This window comes from Myotis brandtii, unplaced genomic scaffold (assembly GCF_000412655.1).
Source record: "Myotis brandtii unplaced genomic scaffold, ASM41265v1 scaffold816, whole genome shotgun sequence".
Classification (NCBI taxonomy): Eukaryota; Metazoa; Chordata; class Mammalia; order Chiroptera; family Vespertilionidae; genus Myotis; species Myotis brandtii.
Genome location: NW_005371304.1, coordinates 758,674 through 774,715, shown reverse-complemented (window position 1 = coordinate 774,715; position 16,042 = coordinate 758,674). Strand labels below are relative to the sequence as shown.

Sequence of the window (16,042 nt, the reverse complement as noted above, 5' to 3'; positions counted from 1 at the left end):
CATTTTCCATGGAATTTATTTTCCATGCTTTGATTCTAGTATTTCATAGGCAACAGAATGTGAATTATAGTTCATGAATGAAGGGAAGAATAGTAGCGTGTTGACTGAATGTGATATTTCCGATTTCTTGACTAAAACATGCCCGGAAGAATGAATCATTATTGTAGAATAGTAGGAGTTAGTTTGGGAAATTAAAAAAAAAAATCGGTTGCAATGAAGTAAAAAGGAGAGGCAGAAGTAAATACTTTTTAACGTTAGTCACTGGCAATATTGTATAAAGATTTATCTGATAGTGAGTAGTCATTGTTACCATTATAAAAACAGTACTGTCTAAAACCCACATACATATACACATGTGTGCGCACGCACACACACACACACATATCCTGGAGAACTGATTTGCTGGAAAATGAAGATCTTGTCTCAGTTTAGCCACCATCTATTTTGTACTGTAACACCACACATTCTAATGCCTCACTTTTTCCTGCCCAAGAAAGAGAGTGGAAAAATATTTCCAAGCGATATAAATATTGGAAGTGATCTTAGCTGTTTCTAAATAACATATGTGTGTGCAAGGCTTGACTTTCACCAAATGGTGAGGTGCAAGTTTTTCCTGCAGCATGATTTCTTCATTTCCCATAGAACACCCACATAGACATTTCAAACTCCATCCTCACCATTAATTCTCACTGAACATGTTAATATAACAAGAAGTGTCACTGTGCCAAGTTCATCTTCCATTTCCCATAGAACACCCACATAGACATTTCAAACTCGATCCTCACCATTAATTCTCACTAAACATGTTAATATAACAAGAAGTGTCACTGGTGCCAAGTTCTTCTTTAAGTCATCAAGCTATTCTGTTGCCCGGCTGGCATGGCTCAGTGGTTGAGCATCGACCTATGAACCAGGAGGTCACAGTTCGATTCCCGATCAGGGCACATGCCCGGGTTGTGGGCTCCATCCCCAGTGTGGGGCGTGCAGGAGGCAGCCGATCCATGATTCTCTCTCACAATTAATGTTTCTATCTGTCTCTCCCTCTCCCTTCCTCTCTGAAATCAATAAAAAAAATATTAAAATAACTAATAAATCATCAAGCTATTCTTATAATAAATCATAGGGATTGAAATGGAAGACTCAGCACTGGCTACCTCCTCTCTCCCTCTTGAGAACGTTAGCTCATCAGCTTCCAATAAGGAAGAAATACAAGGCAATTTAAGAAGTGGGAGCTCTCTGTGCACTTATGTCCCTAAAAATGCCAAGATTCTCCTACCTCTCTGACTTTATTTTTTTTTAATACTCGTACACTTTCTTCACCTTTCAACGAACACATTCTTAATTATTCTTACAATCTGAGTTGAAGCATCACCTCCCTGGCAATGCTTTCCTTGATGCCCGCAGGCCCGAAAGGCACCCTTCCGTCTGCTTCTATAGGATCTGCAGTATTTCCTGAGAACATTCAAAGCCCCTTCGAGTCAGGGACTCCAATCATTTCTGTGCAGCTACATGTGTTTCGTGTGTGACTGACAAATAACAAAATTGATTTCAAGGTCAAGCTTGGCCTCCTTCCTCCCCAGCTCCCTCCCTAAGTGACGGGCGTTTGGGGAACATGGTCGTTGTGTATTTTCAGTCATCAGTTCACTTTCGTGACTGTTTGCACTGTGCGTCTGTGTGGCAGCAAGTGGGGACCTTGAAAGGGGCTTCCGGAGGGGGAACCCACTAGAATGTCACTTATTTTGATGCGCTTGGTTAATCAGCTTTGGCATTTTGTTGAGTTCTTTGTAGACAGTTTGAATCTAAATTAACAATGGATTTGGGGTAGTTATTTCTGAACATCTGATTTCTTATCTGAAAGTTGTTTAACATGATATATGCCAATGAGGTTTAATTATACAGATATGTATATATGTATATATACATATATACATATAGCCATAAATATATAAAAATATATATAATGAAGCTTAATAATATTTATATATATATACATATGCATATACATATACATACGCACATGCATATGCATATACATATACTGGTACATATACATATATCTGCATCATTTAACATAAAAGGAAAAATATTGCTTGGTATTATTATGATGTTACTATTAAGATGATTCAATAACTATATCATTAACTCTCAGAATATTAATACCTATCGTGAACTACTAAGGAAAGAACACTTTAGGTTAGAACCTAATAGAAATAGACTTCTGAGGGAAATTGTTTTTCATAAAAGATTATGGCTGCTGTTTTTCTAAGATGTATAAAAAGAAACTAATGATATTAAAACTGTTGTTCTAGAATTCAGGGGAAAAAATCCCCCTTTGGAGCATTTAATTAGCTTGACACATTTAAAAACATTACAGCATTAAAATAGTATAAGGACTCAAGCGATCTGAAACACAGAAAACTGCTTCGTATCCTCAGTGTGACTGAGCTGACATAAATCTGTTGTGAGCACGTTGCCAGCCTCTCACAGGGTTGAATTCTATATATTCAATAAGCATTCTTACAGTGAGGTCTTGTGAGACTAAATGACTTATCAAGGTTTTCTTAAGTCTATTCTGAGCCTGTTCGTAGATGCGAGGCTCCCATCTGAGAACAGGCCAACGTCTCTGATGTATGGGCAGGTACACGCACGCGTGTCCACCCAAGCACAACACCCCCACCCTTGGGGCGTTTTATTGATGGAAGCAACAGGATCACACTAAAGCTCGATTGTTAGAGATGATCTATTTTCCTCTAAGAAAAAGAAGCAATTTTGGTAGACAGCTGCCCTCTCAGGCTTATAAACAGAGTCTAATCAGCAAACAACATCTGAGAGATTTTCTAACACCAATTGTTCAGTCGGTCTCTATAACCGAACTTTCCCCCAAGAAATAAAAACAAAAACAATCCGTTTAAAAACTGGCCCTGCTTTGCATGGCTGCTTAAAGGTTTTTTGATTTTTCTGTAAATCAACACCCAGGACAGGGCTGGTTTAGGGCACTTTCCACGGCTGCTTGCTGCCTTCCGATGGCTGTTACCTAGCAACTGCATGGCAGAAGCTTCCAGTCCTTTAAATCACCCAGGAGCTCAGAACACGCTGTGAGGCCGACTTAAAAAAAAAAAACCCCACAAAAAACCTGACTTTCTAGAATGTAATTAACAATTTTATTTTCCATAAAGCTCCAGGGACTGGAAAAGATGTGACTCCTATCTACCTATAAGCGTGCATCCTTCATTGTCATTGCTTATCTTAAAAGCTATTAAATGAAAAATAATAAAAATGACAAGAAACAAGAAACCAAGAATCTCACGCAATCCTATTATTTTAAAAGTCCTCTCTCTCGTTCCTGCATGACAGTATGGACGTGGGCTGGGCAGGATCACCCCCTCTAAGGTGCCCTCACCCTCCAAGTGCCCCCAAGTCTGGCCCTTCCTATATTTTTTATCGTTGAATTTCAATAGCCACTTGGGCCCTGTGGTCTTTTGAGTTTATGACTTTAGGTGTTGAGGTCAAAGTACAATGCAAAATTAAATGTATTTCAGCATTCATTGTTACTGCTTGATATTTTAGTTGTTTGGTACAAAATCTATTCCTTATATGTTATGCAAATATTGCCAACACCTCTTAATATTTTCTTTTTAATCCTCACCCGAGGATGCTTTTTCCATTGGTTTTTTGAGAGAATGGAAGGGAGGGGGGAAAGATAGAGAAACACCGATGTGAGAGAGACCCATTGATTGATTGCCTCCAACTGAGGTTCGTGCCCTTGACTGGAATTAAACCTGAGACTCTTCAGTCTGTGGGCTGACACGCTATCCACTGAGCCAAACCAGCTAGGGTCCGATACCTCTTATAATAATTACTTTCCAAGTCTTTATGCTATGTGACTATGACTTTGCTCAGTCGACACTGTTTTTAATCAGTGCTATTTTATTTCATACGGTGGAGCTGTCAGAACTGAAGGAGACTTTGAACAGTCTCTGGTTTCTTGTCCAGGCTTACCCCCTAACCTACCTCATCTCACCCATGTTACAGATGAGGCAGAGGAAAATGAAATACTTTGCCAAAGGCTTTAACAGCAATTATTCTGTTAAAGACAGAACGGGGGTGAGACACCTCCCCTTCCCTCTCAATCACTAACTCATAGTATAGTATTCTCTTTTCAAAAAATTTTATTTTTCACTTACGATTTACATTCAACATTATTTTGTACTAGAGGCCCGATGTACACAAATTTGTGCAGGAGTAGGCCTTCCTTCCCCCAGCTGCCGACACCGGCTTCCCTCATAGCCCCGGCTTTGTCTGGAAGGATGTCCGGAAGGATGTCCGGTCTAATTAGTATATTACGCTTTTATTATTATAGATTAGTTTCAAGGTAATACAGCACAGTAGTTAGACAATCATATACTTTGCAAAGTTGGCCCCCTGATATTTCCAGTACCCACCCAGAACCACACATAATTATCACAATATTATTGACTCTGTTCCCTAGGCTGTAGTACTTTCTCTTAAGAAACATTTTTCCTGGGAATAAAATTACACAGGTTAAAAAAAATCTCAAAAATGTGTGTGTTTTTTAATGGAAACTTCTGTAATTTAATTCACTGTTTTATTTTTCATATTATTTTAAAATATTACCACCCCAAGGTAAATTATTCTAATTTACCTATTTTATTTCAAACAGATCATGTTGTTTGTGAAGAAGAGTTTAAATACGCCATGTTAGCTTTAAACTGTATATGCCCAGCAACATCTACACTTATCACACTACTGGTTCATACCTCTAGAGGGCAGTAAGTATATTTTTTCTTTAAGATAATGCATTTTAAATTATATTAAAAAAATAAGTGCAGTTATGTGATTTAGAAATATAGCAAGCCAAGGTATATAGCTAGATATGTACCGATATTGTATTTGTGTGTTATCTTCGTCTGATGGAGAGACAGATGGATAGACAGACAGACAAATATAGACCCGTTAAGGGGTCCAAGACATACAGGAAATTGACCGTGATTGGCTGTCTCTTCTAATGAATCTTGAGATCATCTGTTTCATCCTAAATCCTAAGTGTCTACATCATTTGTTACACCTAGGATTAGGGCATGGTTTCCAATTTCGGGACGAATACTTAACAAATAAAACATTAAAGAACAAGATGATGACAGTCACTAGTGTAAAACCTTAAAGCCATTTTTTTCTATGTGAGGTAAGTTTTTAGTCTTGAAGTTATCTTTACACAATCGACCTCTAAATAAAAATATTCAATTAGTATAGAATGATGACAAAGTAGTAGAGAAGATTAGCTAACATAGTATAAAAGAAATCACTTTTTATATGCATTTCCAGGTAGATGGGAAAACGTTGTATTGGACCACGCTGTTCTCATTTACTTGGAGAGAGTTTTGTAAAACACAGAGACTGTTTTTGACTTGGGTGATCGAGAAATATGTACTCGGGGAATACAGTCACCACTCTGACTTCAGGAGACAAATGCCCCACTCCATTTCATACCGTTCCATAGTCTGTACTTGGGATTTTAGACAAAAATTTGATTTTCTAAGTAAATCTCACTGTGGTCTCTTGTGGTTATGATGACTGAAATTAAGCTAATTGATAGCTATTTAAGTCAAGTGCCCATTAAAATAACTCAAGGAAAAGGAAAATTCTTTCTTGGGATATAATAGTAGATGGTGTGAATTAAGTGAAAAATAGTAAGTGCCCTGCAGTATTCTTAAGCAAGTTTTACTCTTTTCTTGAATCAGGTATCTGCTCTATTGAGACGGTAGGAATTCCCCAGAAACAATTTTATTAGAGTTTGGAATCGAAATATTTTAACCTGTACAGTTACAAGCCTTTCATCTATTGATGGAAAGGATGGAACAGGGTCATGAATGAAATTATTTTTTGTTGACGAAAGTACTCAGCAGTATGAAGAAATAAAATAAAATACTGGAAACTACTTTAACACCAATTAAGTGAACATTCATGGAACTCATCACATGGATTCATTATTTTGCCATACCATCTTTGTCACAGAATCATACGACTTCCAAGCAAATATCTAGACCAGCTTCATTGTGTTGCAAACAATAAAATGAGAGCCATCTACCCTAACACATTATTATTCTGAGAATGGTTAAACTACACAGTCTTACCCGTAAATATTGTCACACAATATTGTCTGGTAAACAAATTGCACCTGACACTAAGTTAAAAAAGAATCCTAGTAACCCTTAAAATAGGACGTCCCATTATACCCTAATGAATTTTGCCTCATTAAAATAATATTGAAGACATCATTATCACATAACTAAGGATTTCCCATGATTAAGATTGACCTGCAAAATCTTAAAATACATCAATAATTTAAAAAACCCCCACTTATTTTACAACTAAGTGTCATAGAAATGCTATAGTTCACCAGAATAACTTTCTTTATAGAAGCTTTATTGAGATAGACTTCACACATGCTCCAATTTGCCCATTTAAGGTCTACAATCTAGTGGCTTTTTAGTAGTCATAGAACTGTGCAGCCATCACCACTGTCTAACTCTTGAATAATTTCATCACCCCATAAAGAAGCCCTCTACGTTTTAGCAGCCTCTACATTTTCTCCCAACTCTTACTAATTTACTCTGTCTCTGTAGATTTTCCTATTTTAGACACTGCATATTGCCTATAGATGGAATAATATAATGTGTGTGTGTGTTTTGTCCAGCTTCTTTCACTTGGCATAATGTTTTCAAGGTATGTTAATATTGTAATATTGTACTAATTTTTCCTTTTTATGACTAAATAATATTCCATTATATGAATAGGTCCCCTTTTATTTTTTTATCCATCAGAGGATGGATATTTGAGTTGCTATTAGCATTGTAAATAAGGTCGCTGTTAACATTCATGCAAACATTTTCATGTGGACATATGCTTTCATTTCTTTTGGGTCTATCTTAGGAGTGGAACTGATGGGACATGTGGTAACTCTGTTTAGTCTTTTTTGGGAACTGCCAGAATTTTTCCCAAAGAGACTGTAACATTATGTATCCTCACCAGCAGTGTATAAAGGTTTCAAGCTCCTCACACCCTCAGGAACACTTGTTATTATCCAACTTTTTTATCATAACCATCCAGTGGAGGAAATGTAGTGTCTCCCTGTGCTTTTGATTTGCATTTCACTGATGGCTAATAACATTGAGCATCTTTTCATGTGTTTCTTGGCCATTTGTATATCTTGTTTGTAGTAAAACCTATTCAGGTCCTTTGATCATTTTTTAATTGGGTTATTTGTCTTTAATTATTGAGTATAAGAGTGTTAATCTCCTTTTTATATATTTAAGATACAAGTACCTTATCAGATATATACCATCAGTTGAATATAAATAGTCCACCCAACAGAAAAGCACTTTATTCAACATGTTTAATGTATTTATTAAGAATATTGTTTGACTAAAGTAATTTATATCAAGTCTTCTATATTTTGCTTCAATTGAAGATATAGTCAAGATTTATTTATTAAGAGAATATGTTTGAAATTTTGCCCTTGAGCCTCAGTAGAAAGTAGAAAGCTCCAAGACTGATTTAATAATAAGAGAACTGGCAAGCTGAATTAAATAGTTCAGTGGGGGAAAATGTTGACAACTCTACGAAATGCTTTATGCAAGGATTATCAAACCTTTAATTGAAAACAAAGCTTAGAACAATACTTAAATTTCTCCATTAAAAAGGAGAATAATATTATTAAAACTTTATCCTCTAACAAATGGTGACTTTGAATAAAAATAGTTGAGAGCCACAAGCAATTGTGTAGTCTATTAGTTGATACAATGTGAAAAAAAAAAGAAGCTAAGATTTTAGGATCCAATACGCATAGAAATAAATATAATACTAAACCTAAAATGGTGTAATTAAAAATATATTTTTAAAATAAAGTGCTATGCAGATTGTAATATTTCAAGAAAATCCTAAGTGTGAGTTCTGAGACAACTGAGATGGGTAAAGCAATCAGGAGCTGGAGACCGAAGGGCCAGGTGTTTTAGAGAGAGACCTGTCTCAGGCCAGAGGAAGAATGGAATTCCCGATTCCGAGCTAGAATTAGACTCACCCACTCAACCACCCTCCGCCTCCTCTCCTCACTTCTCTTCTTCTAGCCAGTGGGAATGTGGGCACGGATGGAAACCCCACATTAAGGATGAAGTGCCTACCTCTGGGTTTTCATGCAAGAGAGATATTTATTTAAAATATATTTTATTGATGTTTTGCAGAGAGGAAGGGAGAGGGATAGAGAGCTAGAAACATCGATGAGAGAGAAACATCGATCAGCTGCCTCCTGCACGCCCCCCACTGGGGATGTGCCCGCAACCAAGGTACATGCCCCTGACCGGAATCGAGCCCGGGACCCTTGAGTCCGCAGGCCGATGCTCTATCCACTGAGCCACACCAGTCAGGCAAGAGAGATATTAATGTTAAAAAATTGTATCTTGTATTTTGGAGTCTCTACAACAATGGAGCCGGTACCCTGGCTACTACTGGTTAGCGCTCTGCTGACCTTCCACTTCCTTCTCCTGTTATGAACATAATCATCCCGGTTCTAGTGGGTCTATGAGTCACAAAGCGACTCTGAGCTGGTTCCAAGTAGCTGTGCTCCCTGGCGCACTGAGACGTTAGCCTGTATGTAGCACTTGCCGGTTCCCTCACTTACTTGATGGCATGTGAGTGCGCTCCATGCTCTTCGCAGTGGTCTTTCTTGTTGCTAATTAAATTAACATTTTGATTTACTGGGCAATCTTGTTAGGAAGAGGAACATAAGTTTATTGTTTGGACACAAATTACTGTAGATGGTGAACATGGACCATGATTTCAGGGCAAGGGGATGCCTAGTTATCAGGCCGGTTAATAGACACGAAACTGTCCCACCTTGATGGCGTTTCATCCTAATGAAAATTTTATTTTATTTTTCTTTCAGTTAGTCTCATATTTTTTTTCATTAGTCCCATCTGAGAGGTGATATTTTTGGTCGCAGTGATAATTAATGGGGGGAAAAAGGGAGAATTGATAAGAAAAATATTGCCAAGGTACAATTTATAGAACATGATTGCATATGAATGGGGAAAAGAGGAAAAAACACACACAAATATCTTCTCCCTGAGTCTGGACAGTAGGGAATTAACTATAAAACGCGTGGTTTGGCAGGAAAGGGAGTGAGGCCGTGGAAATATCTGCTCTCTAATGCAGATGTAAGTGACGGTGGCCTTGCTGCTATTCTCAGCTCCTGGCGACGAATGAGAGCATTCAGGTCACCATGGAGGCGACAGGACATATACTGGGATTTAGAAGAAATGACAATTTAACACGTTTCCCTGGGAGAGTATTACTTTCAGGAAACAGAGGGAAGAAAAGGAAAGCGAACACAGCACAGCACAATGGGGTATAAAGGTGTAAGGGTTTGTGAGGAGACCTGGGGAGCTAACAAGATAGACGGCTTGAGGCTGAAGGAACCGGGGCAGACAGTTAGTAGGTCACTGGTCCCCGGGGGGTTCAGAGAAGACAAGGGTGACGATGGAGGCTTCCTCATTTTGAGGAAGGATGAATAAAAGCAGAGATGCCCGGAAAGTGAGCCGGGGTGGAGACTACCACCTCCTTAGGTTTGTCCACGAACATAAGAACTATAGCCCTGGCCGTTTGGCTCAGTGGATAGAGCATCGGCCTGTGGACTGAAGAGTCTGTGGTTCAATTCTGGTCAAGGGCACATGCCCGGGTTGCGGGCTCGATCCCCAGTAGGGGGCCTGCAGGAGGCAGCCGATCATGATTGTCATCATTGATGTTTCTCTCTCTCTCACCCTCTCTCTCCCTTTCTGAAATCGATTAAAAAAAATAGCGAATGCTCTATTGGACCGAAATGTCAAGGAAAGCTTTGCCTGTGTATGTTTTCATGTGTGAGAGCTTAGGGGATGGGACCAGAGACTTACAACACTGCTGTAAATTACCCGCTCTGCAACCCATTCCTTTCTATGGAACACACGACCCCCCACCTCCCTTCGCTCACTGCATTTTTCATCTCTTTCTCTTTACTGACACTTACCCTGCACTGCTCTATTGGACCGAAATGTCAAGGAAAGCTTTGCCTCTGTATGTTTTCATGTGTGAGAGCTTAGGGGTGGGACCAGAGACTTACAACATTGCTGTAAATTACCCCCTTTGCAACCCATTCCTTTCTATGGAATATACGACCCCCCACCTCCCTTCGCTCACTGCATTTTCCACCTCTTTCTCTTTACTGACACTTACCCTGCAATTAAACTTTAAAAACAAAAAATAAATAGTAGATAAATACAGACAGGCACACGTGAAAGCTGTATCAAGTCTTGTCCGTTGTTGTCAAAGTAATCGGTGTCTTTAAAACATAGACCAGTGGTTCTCAAACCTTCTGGCCCTTCAAATACAGTTCCTCATGTTGTGACCCAACCATAAAATTATTTTCATTGCTACTTCATAACTGTAATGTTGCTACTGTGATGAATCGTCATGTAAATATCTGATATGCAGGATGGTCTTAGGCGGCCCCTGTGAAAGGGTCGTTCCACCGCCAAAGGGGTCGCGACCCACAGGTTGAGAACCGCTGACATAGACGCATACCTCCATTCCTGGGTTGTTCCCTTCGCTTGGGAAATGCTATCATTCTCAAACCAAATGCTCAGTGTTTATAAAATGATGGGGACGGTCTTGTTTAACTGTCTCTCATGAGCATTATGCTTGTGTGCACTTACACGTAAGTGAAATGTAGGCTTTCTGAAATCACTGTTTCTCCAGAGATTACTTAACGGTTTTGTGAAATCTACAACCCCAGTAGAAACATATTAAGTGAAAATGCGGTGTAATTAATTGGCGTGTGTGCTGGAGGAATACTGGGTCTGTGTTTTCCTGCCATTGCTGCATTTGTGTTCCAGGGCAGAATTTATCGTGCTTTGAGATGGGTAGTATTTTTCCAGAAAAATAAAATTACATACTCCAGTAAGATTGGGAAATGCTAGTTAAACATGACATTTTTAATGGCTTGGGTTATTTTTCTTTCCTTTGTTTGTTTACTTTTTTAGTTGAACTAGTTTCAGACTTAGAGAAAAGTTACAAACAAAAAAGAACAGGGAGTTCACAGATACCCTTCCCATATAAACGCCCGAACGTTCACATCTTATTTGCATAATCGCAGCGTACTGATCCCAATGAGGAATTGATATTGATCCAGTGATCGGCCGTATTAGAATTTTATCTGTTTTCTCATTCATTTCCCTTTTCTAGTCCAGGATTCTCCCAAGGTCTTTCCTCAGGGAGCCTCCATGCTGGTGTCTCTTTCTGTGTCTAAATTCCTCTTGGGAAGCTGGTCAGATGAGATGAGGGCTCCCCCAAGCACTTCTTGTCACTGAATCACCCCTTGAAGGGCCCTGTCTCCAGATATGGTCACCTCGGAGGTCCTGGGGGTTGAGACTGCAACCTAGGAATTTGGGGGGGATGGGTTCTGCCTGTAACAGCTGTGGAGGACGGGACACCAGGTTTTACGGGGTCACATCTACGGGTTTTTATTGTTCCCAATGCCAATAGTTCAGCTGACCCACAGAAGCCTGCTTCTTTGATCATGGAAAGTAGAAAAGATGGGTTGTCCCTCTACTCCGATGGTCCTTTCTCCATCCACCCCCCCCCCCAAAGACAACACAAGACAAAACACGCCTTCAACGCTGGAGGCCGGAATGGGGACAATCACGAGAAAAGGAAATATTTACCTGTGAAAGTTACTCTTATATCATTATTTCTTCTAAAAGATGTTTTTATTTCAGAGAGAAGAAGGGAGATAGAGAAACATCAGTGATGAGAGAAAATCATCCATCAGCTGCCTCCTGCACGCCCCCTACTGGGGATGGAGCTCGCAACCTGGGCACGTGCCCTGTCCAGGAATTGAACCGTGACCTCCTGGTTCATAGGTCGATGCTCCACCACTGAGCCACACCAGCTAGGCTTATTATTTCTCTTTTATATAAGCCAACAGGCATGGAAAGTCTGCACGGAAAAGCCATTTTATGAGGTGCATCCGCAATCCATCTGACTACCTGGGAGATGGTTTCCTAAACACACCTGTTAATGAACAGCTGGAACGGTATCCTCGTTTCTGAGAATATTTTGAGAAATCCGGGTGCCACTCTAGTGTGGCCGCCCCTCTGCTTGGAAAGCCCCTACCAGCTCACCCTCCTTACAAAGGAGACTTAAATAGGAGGGTTTTCTTAAGGCCTCTGTGCTCTCCTGCTCATCTGCTTTATGTCCTTTCCTCCCCTGACTCTCTCATATATGCAGCCTGTTCTTCAAACAACAAGATCCCGAAGAGACTTCGTGGTTCTGCCTCCTCCATCTTTTTATAAAGTCGTCCCTTTGCCTCGAATTCCTTTCTTCTGCCTCCTCCGAGGAGGTTGCTAAACCCCCAATTCCATCTCCTCTGGGATATTTTTAAACCCCCCCGTTTCATGTGATTCCCCCTCTGGGAATGCACACAGAATGTTATTTTCTGCCAGAGCCTCTAGCACAGTCATTTTATGTGTTTATTTCTCCCGGCTGAGTCGGCTGTAGCTGCAGTCAAGGTAGAGAACACGTCTTACTCATTCTTACACCTTCTAGAATGTTTTTCACAGCCCGGGCGCTCAGTGAAAATGATGTCAATAAAGGACCTAAGAGATGTGCAAAGTGGTTGGTGGAGGCTCTGGGTTCAAAGCCCTGTATGAGCAACACGCTCCCATTCACTGTCCCTGCTCAGAGAGAAATGATGACTAAGGAAATAAAACCCATATGCTTTCATCAGTGAAAAAGAAGTGGAAGGAAGCCCTAGCTGGTGTGGCTCAGTGGATAGAGCACTGGCCTGCGGACCAAAGGGTCCCAGGTTTGATTCCGGTCAGGGACACATACCTCGGTTGCAGGCTCCTCCCCCAGCCTGGGCCCTGGTCAGGGTGCATGCAGGAGGCGACCAATTGATGTGTCTCTCTCACATCGATGTTTCTCTTTGTCTTTCCCCTCTCTCTCCCACTGTCTCTAAAAATCAATGGAAAAATATCCTCTGGTGAGGATTAACCAAAAACAAAAAAAACACACAAAAAAAGGAAGTGAAAAGGAGATAAAGGAATGTTTTCTGATAAAACCCCTGCCCCACGGTATGCTTAGGTGCAGCATGAAACAGGCCAACCCCCAGCGAGGCTGAGGGCGACATTTCTAGAAAGAGGCCCCATTGGCATTGAATTCTCAACACAGAGCAGGAAGTGCCCCCTGCTCCGCCCACCACAGCACCACTGCCCTGCAATCAGGCTCAGCCATTAACCGACCACTGGGAAGGCCAGGGGGGTCCTGGGTGAACGCGCAGAAAACGTCTGAGCTACTTGCGAGCGGACAGCTGGGGACCGGGTCCAGCCCTCTGTGACCTGGTATTGGGAGGCTCCAGGCTAAAGAGGCTGCTTCCTCTCGCTCAGCAGGAGGGGTAACCCCCCACTTACCAGACCCTATTCCCAGACCAACAGGGTCTCAGGCCCCTGGCTGCCCATCAGGGGAAGGAGCCTTGCTCACACTAGACGGGTTGGGGCCTAAGGGAGGGCTGGGTGCTGCGCTCCCTGTGCCCACGCTCACGGCTCTCTGTGTGTGGATGTGTGTGCCTGTGTTGCAGGGAGGGCCAGCAGTCGCCCGAGCAGTGGCAGAAGACCTACGGCAGGTGCTCGGGGAACGAGGTGTACCACATCACTCTGGAGGAGAGCGCCTTTTTCGCCGAGTACGAAGGGAAGAGTTTCACGTACGCCTCCTTCCACGCACACAAGAAGTATGTTCCCGCTGCTTCCGGAGTGGAAGTGACATCTGACTGTGTCAGACCTTTAACCCTTTGCGGCCCAATGTTATTTCTGGAATTCAAACCGTCTGGTCCAAATTAATTGACGGGATTGAATGTTGAACTTTTTAATGTTCTTATTGCTCGACGTTGGACCTGCTCCTAGCGCCTGGTCTGTCGAGTCAGCCTCGAGGTTGGACCGAAAAGGGTTAAGACAGAGGCTCCTACAACATTTGCGACCCCCCTTTGGTGCTCTGAGTCGCAAATACTCCCCTGATGATTTGGGGCGGGGGCTGTAGTTCCCCGCTGCCCTAGCAGCGCTGACGTATTTTCCTACATGTGCAAACGTAAGGGAACAGAAAGGGCCCTGCTGAGTTACAATTCCGAAAACTCTTCCGTCTTCGTTTTTATGTCCAGGTTCGGTGTCTGCTTGATTGGTGTCAGGAGGGAGGGTAATAAAAACATTCTGCTGAACCCAGGCCCCCGGTACATTATGAACGCCACGGATGTGTGTTTCTATATTAATATCACCAAGGAAGAGAACTCAGCGTTTAAGAACCAAGACCAGCAGAAAAAGAGCAGCTTCTCGCGGTCCTTCTACCACGGGCCGTCGCGGCTGCCTGTGCACAGCATCATCGCCAGCATGGGTAAGGCCGCTAACCTTGGAAACGCCATTTGCTTCTTTCTTTACGAAAGAATAATAGAGATGCTTCATTTTCTATTAAAATTTCCAAGTCACATTTAGAACAGACTGTGTCTATTACAAACTGGATGTAATTAAGCATACAGAACAAAAATGCTCAGCTGTTGAAGTGGTAAAACAGTAAACGAATTCAAAGCTGCCAACAATTGCTTTCTATTTCTGATTAGGATATAAGCACCTGGCACCTCTGTGTTGCCTTTGTAAGTTTTCCACCCAGGTATCCAAGGCTATTTTAAATATTCCTTGTTCTTCTTAAAGCTCCCCTTCTATTCATCACCTCATTCTCACCACTGAGAGCTAAGGACGTCCGAGAGGGCGCAGGCTGGGCTGAGGGACCCCTTCCCCCCTGAGTGCACAAATTTCGTGCACCAGGCCTCTAGTTTTATATAAATGTACAGTGAATTGAAACAAGGTGATTGTTTGACTTTCAATTCCTAAGTATTGCAGCATTTCACTGATTTAACGTTTCATACTATAGAGACAGACTTAGCAAATCCATATTTACACAAATACAGTATTTTTTACCAGAGTGGGCAAAAATGCCCACATGATAAAGATGGAAATCACCTTTGAAATGAAAGGATAAACAAGATTTTCTGGTTAAACTGATTACCTTTTCCTTCATTAAATGGTGGCTACATCATCACAGTGGCAAATGCTCTGATGGACTCTCATGTTCCCGTTGTGTTAGGCACTGTGGCTATCGACTTGCAAGACACAAGCTGTCGGTCGGCCAGTGGCCCTACCCTGACTCTTCCTACGGAGGGAATCAAAGAAATCCGAAGACCCAGCATCGCCCCTGTTCTAGAGGTTGCAGATGCATCATCCCTTCAAACATGTGACCTTCTCAGTGACCAATCAGAAGATGAAACTACACCAGATGAAAAAATGTCCTCAAACTTAGAGTATGCTGAGGTTCTCTAAGATTTACTGGGGTGGTGCTTGCCACAGGAACTAATGTGCATACCTACTGGACATCTTGAATCAATCCTACATATTGTTACCCAAACAGCCTTCCTATGAGGCAGTATCTCCCTTGACTATCAAGTATTCGAAACCCTCAAATTTCTGACTGAAACATACAGGGCGGGCCAAAAGTAGGAAACACAGAGTTTATTCTTGTATCATTATTTATTAATTATTGTATTATTTTCTATATGAACAACTGTAAACATTACTTCTGCCCCACCCTGTGTATTTCCAGGTTCAGTTTTCTCAAATGGATCTTTTATCCTTAAAGAAAAAAGTACCTAAATCAGTATTTCCGTGACATAAGCAGCATTTTTGTAATTGTTGGTTTAACCAGCTAGTAAATATTTTATACTTTATGGACCACATGGTCTTTGTAGCAACTACTCAAGTCTGTATTTGAAGCATGAAAGTACTCAGAGACAATGAATGACTTGGTTGGGTGTGTTTGTTTTTTTTAAAAAAATACTTACAGATACTGAAATTTGAATTTCATATAATTTTCATGTGACATGTAATATTATTCTTCTTTT

The 16,042-nt window shown here is 41.2% G+C and overlaps 1 protein-coding gene across 6 annotated transcripts in view; it reads left to right on the top strand.

The window, feature by feature from the left end:
• The window catches only part of KCNT2 (potassium channel, sodium activated subfamily T, member 2), a 131,629-nt gene that overhangs the window by 86,324 nt on the left and 29,263 nt on the right, over nt 1-16,042 (top strand). For all 6 annotated transcript variants that reach the window (XM_014531615.1, XM_014531614.1, XM_005884094.2 and 3 more), the window contains exons 14-17: nt 4,682-4,790; nt 13,682-13,831; nt 14,255-14,484; nt 15,232-15,445. In XM_014531615.1, coding sequence (XP_014387101.1) covers nt 4,682-4,790; nt 13,682-13,831; nt 14,255-14,484; nt 15,232-15,445 — 703 coding nt within the window. The remainder of the gene's footprint in view (nt 1-4,681; nt 4,791-13,681; nt 13,832-14,254; nt 14,485-15,231; nt 15,446-16,042) is intronic.